Genomic DNA, 8724 nt, shown 5'->3' with positions numbered 1-8724 from the left:
CGGATTCTCCCCTACAGACTCCAGAAAGGAAGCAGCCCCGCCAACACCTACATGAGCGCCCAGTGAGGCCCATCAGACTTCCGACTCCCAGAACTCTAAGATAATTCAGTGGAGCCCTTTGAAGCCACTCAATTTGCCTCAGGAGTTTCCTGGACCAGGGCTGCTCTCAGTCTCACCACTGTGGACATTTGGGGCAGATAATTCTTTGCTGTGGGGGTTGTCCTGTGACCTGTAGGAGGCTTAGCAGCTTTCCTGACCTCTATTCACCAGAATCCAGTAACACTCCCCCAGTCGTGACCTTCCAAAAGGTCTCCAGACTTTACCAAATGCCCCCGGTGGGCAAAACCACTGTCATTACCCGCCTGCTCTTCCCCAGCTTCCTCGGGGAGCGGTGTCCTTCGGGTTCCCTCTTAAAGTCTGCATCCTCACAGAGGCCTCCCCTGGCGGGCCCACTTCGCGCCTGCTGTGTACTCTGCCCCTTCCCTTGCCTCCTCCTTCAGGTCTTTGCTCAAACATCACCTTCTCAGCAAGGCCTTTCTTTTTTGTGTGTTTTTTTTTTTATATATTTTTTTGATTCTTTACAGAGAGGAAGGGAGAGAGACAGTTAGAAACATTGATGAGAGAGAAACACCGATCAGCTGCCTCCTGCACAACCCCCACTGGGGATGTGCCCCCAACCAAGGCACATGCTCCGGACCGGAATTGAACCCGGGACCCTCCAGTCCGCAAGCTGACACTCTATCCACTGAGCCAAACCGGCCAGGGCAGCACGGCCTTTCTTGATCACTCTTAAAAACTGTACTCCCAACGCCTCTTCATTTTCGTCCTTAGCACTTATCCCCCCATCTAACACAGGGCACATTGTACTAATTGATCCTGTTGTTCATGTCTGCTTCCCCTCACTACAAGGTCAGCTCTGAGAGGCCAAGAGTCTATCTGGTTCCCTGTGCCTAGAACAGTGCCCTCCGCAGAGTAGAGCTCCCTCCACCCCCAAACTACGGAGTCACTATCACAACATCTCCTTCCCATCACATCCCACGTGCGTTATTCATGTATTCCGCTGTCTCACCGCTGTCTCTTGCGTAACGACTGATGTCACCACTACATCCTCAGCACCGTACCTGACATGTGGCAGGTGTCCCGTGAACAAAGGAGTTCGTTCATACAGCGGCCCTATGAGCTAGAATCAGTGGTTCTCAACCTTCTGGCCCTTTAAATACAGTTCCTCATGTTGTGACCCAACCATAAAATTATTTTCGTTGCTACTTCATAACTGTAATGTTGCTACTGTTATGAATCGTCATGTAAATATGTGATAGGCAGGATGGTCCCTAGGCGATCCCTGTGAAAGGGTCATTCCACCGCCAAAGGGGTCGCGACCCACAGGTTGAGAATCGCTGAGCAAGATAATTAGCTCCACCGGAGAGAAGAGCAAACCAGGGCTCAGTGCCAATGAGCAAGAGGAAGAGCCGGCTGGCGGCACCACCACCGCCTGTGTCATTCCAGAACCCCAGGGGCTGGGCCCAGGACCACAGGCTCAGTTTTATAAACAGGGAAACTGAGGCCCCGAGGCCAGACGGGCCGCTTCCGCCCGACTCCCAATCATTAGAGCTACCATTTATTGGGCTCTTTACAAGAGACGGGACACCGTTCTATTACAGTTGTATTTTTTTTTATTTAAAAATTTTAAAAAATATATTTCTTTATTGATTTCAGAGAGGAAGGGAGAAGGGGAGAGAGAGAGATAGAAACATCAATGATGAGAGAGAATCACTGACCGGCTGCCTCCTGCACGCCCCCCCACTGGGGATCGAGCCCGCAAATCCAGGCACGTGCCCTTGGCCGGGATGGAACCCCGGACCCTACAGTCCGCAGGCGGACGCTCTATCCATTGAGCCACACCGGCCGGGGCTATTACAGTTGTATTCACTCGTTCAGTCCCTCGCCACCCCCCTAAAGAGGCCGGGACTAGTATTTATGATTATTTGCCTACACTTTTATGGAAAGCAGAGTCGCCACGAGCGGGGAAGTCACCTGCCCAAGGTCACGCGGCGGGTGGGAGGTGGATATTGGGGGGGGGGGGCAAAACCGTGGACTCCTCTTAGTGCCTCCCGGTCCCACTGACCACAACTGTCAGCCCGTTTAGTAAACTGTCCGCGCCCCGGACGATGGGAGGGTCCCAGGAGCCGGGCGGGATTCCACCTCTTTCATTCGTTCCTAAATTGAGCAAGTTTCCCCCCTTGAAGGTGGGGTATCTTCGCTAGCTGACCCTCAAAACAACAAAAACAAACCAAAAAAAAACAGAACCGGCAAAGCGGGGAGACATTGGGACGACAGCCTTCACCTCTCAGTCCCGATTTGGGGAGCTGACCCCACCCACAGCGCGGAGGCCCAGTCGCCGAAACCCAGACGGAGAAAAACCTACCCGGGTCGGAACAATCAGGTGGCCGCCCCCCCCCCCCCCCGACTCGGACCCAAACCCCCGGGGGGTCATGCAGCAGCCGCCGCCGAGCCCCGAGCCCTCCCCCAACCCCAACCCGACCGACCGACCCCCTGGTGGGTCGCCGCCGCCTCGGCCCCCGACAGCCGCGCGCACTGGGGCAGGCCCGGGACCCTCCAGGGCGGCCCTCGCTCCCGCCCTCCGCGGGGCCCACCCCCAATCCCCGGCGCCGTCTCATCGATTCCGGGCACCCGGACAGATAAGAGCTGGACGCTGATTGGCCGCCTCCCCCTTCCGCCACTCCCAGCGAACACCGAGCTTCTCCGCGAGGGTCGCCCGTGCCCCCTGGCCCCCCACCCCGCCTCCCCCAAGTCTCCCGTGGCCTCCGGACCTGAACATCCTCATTGCGGAGCTCGTCTATGAGCACCGCGATGGGGTAGAGAGAGTCGTCGCCGTCGGCCGCCGCCATCTTGGCTCCGTCCCGTTCCTGTCAGACTGCGCCCAGCGCCGTGCTGAATCCGGGCTGGGAGGGGCAGAGGCGGGAGGAGGAGGAAAGGCGAGCGTGGGGGCGCACGAGCCACTTCACAGGGGCTGCCCTTCGGTCACTGCCCGCCCCACGCTGGGCCGAGCCCGAGTTTCTTTGGTCCGGACGAACGAAGTCCCCGCCCACCTCCGATTTTCTATTGGTCGAAGGCCTGCCAGAGCCGGAGGGTAGAAAGCGGAAGTGCGTGGTATCTCAGCGACCAACATTGTACCCGCCTACGTCGCTACTAGCAACGGCCGAGACGAGCAGTTGTTTCTAGCCAATGAGGGGCAGGATTGGGAGGAGTCGCAGGCTGCCCTTCTGCGGGTCCTGCAGAAAGCTTCTGCGCCTGCGTCACTAGGAATGCATGACATCATGTGGGGAACTGAGACCGTCTGCAGGTTTTGGCTTGTGAGGTCGCTGCTTCGCAGGCTCCCGGGCGGACAACCCGCCCGTCTTTGTGTCACAGGAGGGGAATGTGAGTTTTTGATTTATGCCTTTGTTATGCCGAGGCCCAGAGAAGGGTGGCGACTTGCCTTAGAGTCTGGATTAAAAATCAAGCCCCAGCTCTAGTTGGTTTGGCTCAGTGGATAAGACTGAAGACTGAAGGGTCCCAGGTTCAATTCCCGTCATGGGCACATGCCCAGGTTGTGGGTTCGGTCCCCAGTAGGGGACGTGCAGAAGGCAGCCGATCATTGTTTTTCTCTCATCATCGATGTTTCTATCTCCTTCCCTCTTCCTTCCTCTCTGAAATCAATAAAAATATATTTAAAAAACAAAAACAAAAATCTAGCCCCTGGGGACCCTTGCATCCGATTCCTGAACCCTCTCTAGGCACATCTGCCTCCCCTCTTGCTGCACTTGGGCGCTCCTGGAAACTTAGGACCGTCTGAGCAGCAAACACATCAGCTTTATTTTTATAAATTCATTTTATTTTTTATTTTTCTTTATTGATTAAGGTATTACATATGTGTCCTTATCGCCCCATTGCCCCCCCCACCCATCGTGCTTTTTCATGCCAACAAGCCTTGCCCAAACCGTACCTCCTACTTAGAGAACTTTCCCTATTCAATTCTCAGATCTTGACATAAATGTCTCTCCCCCGCCTCGCCTTCCCTTTCTCACCTCAAGCCCCCAGAGCCAAATAATCCCGCCTCCTTCTCTCTGTCTTTTCAAAATTCCCAGCCCTGGAGCTTCAGCTGTGTCTGTGCCTTTGAGCCTGTCTCCTTTCACAAACTGGGAGCAAGGACAACACCACCCCCCGCCCCTGCCATCAGCCTGCACTTTTAGGACCATGGTCACTGAGGGAGTTGGGAGATGGGAAAGGGGAGGCCTGGGGTACTCCTTCCCCTTTATTCTGACACTTGAAGGGCAATCTTGAGTAGGGTTCCTGGACAGGTCTGAATAGCTCAAGCAACTTTTCCAAAAAATCTCTACCCAGCCCTAGTTGGTTTGGCTCCGTGGATAGAGCGAATGCCTGCAGACCAACGGGTCCAGGGTTCGATTCCTGTCAAGGGCACATGCCTGGGCTGAGGACTCCATCCCCAGTGTGGCAGCCAATCAATCATTCTCTCTCATCATTGATGTTTCCATCTCTCTCTCTCCCTCTCCCTTCCTCTCTGAAATCAATAAAAATATATTTTAATATGTATATATTAAAAGAAAATTTTAATATATATATTTTTAAAAAACCACCCCTCTACCCAGTCTAGTTAGGAAACTCCCAATAAAGGAGGGGAGGGCTTGCATAATTCAATCCTTGACCTCCATATCCGCAGGATCACACTCCAACCCACCAGCTCACCAAGACTACGGTTCTTCATAGCTAAGGGTGCACTTTACATATCTTAAACTTTCACTTGTCAGTTATATCACAATAAAGCTGAACAAAAAAGTCACAGGTGTGCCATGCCGAGATAGCCTCTGCCTCAGAAGCAGGTTTAATCAGCACCTTGATTCTGGTCAGACTCTCCAAGAACAGGCCCTTACCATGGGCATCTAAATGAGTGACCGACCCAGTTATTACAGAACTGCAATCCGTTTCCACAGTTCACAGCCCCAGAGTGGGGTGCCCTTAATCTGCCAGTTTTCCAAGTGGCACACTACACAACTAGGCCACTGGCAGCAGCCCAGGTACCTGAGAACTGACCGGGGACAGGAACCACCACATCTGATTTCAGTTCTGCACAGGAGGCATTGAGACGGAACAGCCCCAGGGCCCACAGGACACCAGCAGGTTTCAGCTTAAACCACCAGCGAACCAGGGCCCTGCACTTAGGGGAATCTCAGAGGATTGGGGTTCCCAGTGCCAGCGGCTTTGGATAAAGGGTGGAGCTTAAAATTTCCTCCATAAGGGACAGGTACCACATGTTCCTGTAAAGTCAAGGTGTTGCTGGGCTAGTGTAGCTACATTCTTTTTTTTTTTTTCTCAATATGTTTGTTTTTTTTAAATTGATTTTCAGAGAGAGAGGAATACAGAGATAGAAACATTGATGGGAGCCTAACTGGTGTGGCTCAGTGGTCGAGCATCGACCTATGAACCAGGAGTCATGGTTGGATTCCTAGTCAAGGCACATGCCCAAGTTCTGGGCTCAGTCCCCAGTAGGGAGTGCAGGAGGCAGCCTATAAATGATTCTCTCTCATCATTAATGTTTCTCTCTCCCTCTCCCTTTCTCTCTGAAATAAATAAAAATATTTTTTAAAAAGAAAGAAACATCGTAAAGACACATATGTAATAACTTAATAAAGAAATTTTAAAAAAATAAAGAAACATCATCAATCAGCTGCCTCCTGCTCACCCCTGGCTGGGGATAGAGGCCACAACCCGGGCATGTGGCCTGACCAGGAATCGAACCAGTGACCTCTTGGTTCATGGGTTGATGCTCAACCACTGAGGCACACTGGCCAGTCTAGCTTTATTCTTGAATATGCACTTTGCAGGAGACGCAGGAACTTTTGGGCCTTTCCCACCATGTTAGTGGAGTCCAAGTTGACTCACTCCAAAACTGGAATACCAAGCCTGTTGAAAAGGAGACAGCAGGCCAAAAATGGAGTCACGTGTAGGAAAACCCCACATCAACCAAATGAGTCATAATACCTAACCTGGCAGTTTCAAGGGCTCTTGAACTGTAACCTTTGACCGCTCCACCTGGAATTACCTGTTCAGCATCAATGAGGTAAAATTCCTCAACTTCCATCCCCCTGACAAGGGCAACCTTGCTGGAAACGATGTGTTTTTGCTAAGAATTTCCTTTTCCCACCTTTAAAAAAAAATCTTTCATTTTATGGAGCCCTTTGGAGTTCCTTTCTACTGGCTAGATAGGATGTTTTTTTTTTAAATATATATTTTATTGATTTTTTACAGAGAGGAAGGGAGAGAGATAGAGAGCCAGAAACATCAATGAGAGAGAAACATTGATCAGCTGCCTCCTGCACGCCCCCCACTGGGGATGTGCCCGAAACTAAGGTACATGCCCTTGACCAGAATCGAACCCGGGACCCTTGAGTCCGCAGGCCGATGCTCTATCCACTGAGCCAAACCGGTTCTGGCAATAGGATGTTGACTGATTCAGGAATCATTGAATAAAGTCAATCTGATGATTAAATGGACTTGTTAGAATTTTTATTTAACAAGCCAGAGAAGTGCATGTTCCTAAAAGTCACACTTCAGTTTGGAAGAGTCCCGACTAGTAAGCTAATTAATGCTTTCAAAAGTGTACCTGAGCCCGGCTGGTGTGGCTCAGTGGTTGCGTGTCCACCTATAAACCAGGAGGTCACGGTTCAATTCCCGGTCAGGGCACATGCCTGGGTTTGCGGACTCAATCCCCGGGCCTTGGTCAAAGCTCCTGCAAGAGACAACCAATCGAGTGTCTCTCTCACATAGATGTTTCTTTATGTCTCTCTAAAAATCCATGGAAAAATATACTCGGGTGAGGATTTAAAAAAAAGAGAGCGAACCCTCACCAGACCGTGCTGCACCCTGACCTCAGACTTCCATTCTCCAGAACTCTGAGATAGAATTATTGTTTATCAGACCACTCTGTCTGTGAAATTGTGTTACAGCCCAGGCAGACACGGCCCATCGATCTCAACAAATCAGCGTCCTCCGGTACGAGGTGACGCACAAAGGCTATTCATATAGGGGCTCAGTCACCCACCCTCCGCATTGCCAAGACTGTCAGAAATGGAAAGAGGTTAATATTTTACTCCATTTGCAAGCCAACAAGGTAGCCTGCCTGTTTCAAGGATGCCGAACAAGACATGAAACTCCTCGGACTGAGACAAAGACATTATTATTCACAGCACAACAGGCCGCAAGAGCTTCATGTTCACATCGGTTCCCATGGCTCCCATGGCCCCATGGGGCCATGTAAAAAGGTCCAGGTGGCCCAGCCAGCGTGGCTCAGTGGTTGAGCATCAACCTATGAGCCAGGAGGTCCCAGTTCGACTCCTGGTCAGGGCGCATGCCCAGGTTGTGGGCTCCATCCCCAGTGGGCTTACAGGAACCAGAGAGGAGGGAGCCCAATTCTGGGGTGTGTCACCCAAGAATGGTCCTCTCGCAATCCGGGACCCCTTGGGGGATGTCAGAGAGCCAGTTTCAGCCCGATCCCTGCCACAGGCCAGGCCAAGGGACCCCACCGGGCCTCTAAAAAAAAAAAGACCGTACCCTTCGAATTTATATTAGTTCACACAAATACTCCATCCAAGCTTTTGTTCCGGCCCTCCGGTCCAGTTTAAGAACCCATTGTGGCCCTCCAGTCAAAAAGTTTGCCCACCCCTGCTAGCCCATTGGCTCCCCACTTCCAGTCTGGCTCCCCACCAGGGCTCTAGCCCACTGCAGAGATCATGGATCTGGCCCTTACAGAAACTTTTCGACTCCATTAGCTAAATGATGAGAGGTGCAGGACCTACTGTCTGCAGCCCCAACTGTCTGGTGCCCACACCGGCCCATCCGCTTAATATCGATTTCCAGTAGAGGCAGCGAATTTTCCCACTACCACTCTCAGCTTCCCTCCTTCCAGGCGGACAGTAGCTCCAACAGGCAACTTCCGGGGAGGGAAGGAAGCGAAAGAGCAGCTCAGGTGGGATAAAGGAGGTTCCCGCTGCCACAGAACTCCGCTGCCACAGAACTCCGCCTGGGCAGAAGGGCCTGGGCAGGAGCCTGACATTGAGCAGGGTCCTGCACTAGGCTGACCAGATTCCAGGCTAAGTAAATCCTGTTTGCTAATTAATTGCATTTTGCAGCTAAATGCCCACAAGTTGTCAGTTACCGTCAAACTTAGGGTAAAGTGAGATGAAAGAATTGAGACAGATACAGAGAGAAAGTGACATAATATTGGGAGGAGAGAGAAGGGAGCCCGATTCCGGGGTGCTTCATCTGAGAACCGCCCTCTCACAATCCAGGGCCCCTGGGGGGATTTCGGAGAGCTGGTTTCAGCCCCATCCCTGAAGGCCAGGCCAAGAGACCCGGGGTCTAGTGTATTCATAATTAGAGATTAAGTAATTAAATAAATTACTTAATCTGTATGACATCGATGTTATACAGATCATTCCAAATGAGGAAGCACAAAAAAAGACAAAAATAGATACTCTGCTCTTGCCAGTGTGGCTCAGTTGGTTGGGTGTCGTCTGATGCACGCAAGGTTGCTGGTTCAATTCCTGGTCTGGGCACATGCCTGGATTGTAAGATCTATGCAGGAGACAGCTGATCATCTCACATCATCTCACATCTATGTTTTTCTCTCTCCCTCTCCCTTTCTCT

At 51.7% G+C, this 8724-nt stretch overlaps 1 protein-coding gene across 1 annotated transcript in view; it reads right to left on the bottom strand.

The window, feature by feature from the left end:
- Positions 1-2990, bottom strand: part of PPP2R1A (protein phosphatase 2 scaffold subunit Aalpha) — a 27499-nt gene extending 24509 nt beyond the window's left edge. Inside the window, exon 1 of the mRNA XM_006101471.3 lies at positions 2832-2990. Within this exon, the coding sequence (XP_006101533.1) occupies positions 2832-2909 (78 nt within the window). The 5' untranslated portion in view covers positions 2910-2990. The remainder of the gene's footprint in view (positions 1-2831) is intronic.
- Positions 2991-8724: the final 5734 nt, after the last annotated feature.

The sequence above is a fragment of the Myotis lucifugus genome, unplaced genomic scaffold (genome assembly GCF_000147115.1).
Source record: "Myotis lucifugus unplaced genomic scaffold, Myoluc2.0 scaffold_365, whole genome shotgun sequence".
NCBI classification, from domain to species: Eukaryota; Metazoa; Chordata; class Mammalia; order Chiroptera; family Vespertilionidae; genus Myotis; species Myotis lucifugus.
This window is presented reverse-complemented; position numbering and strand designations above follow the sequence as displayed.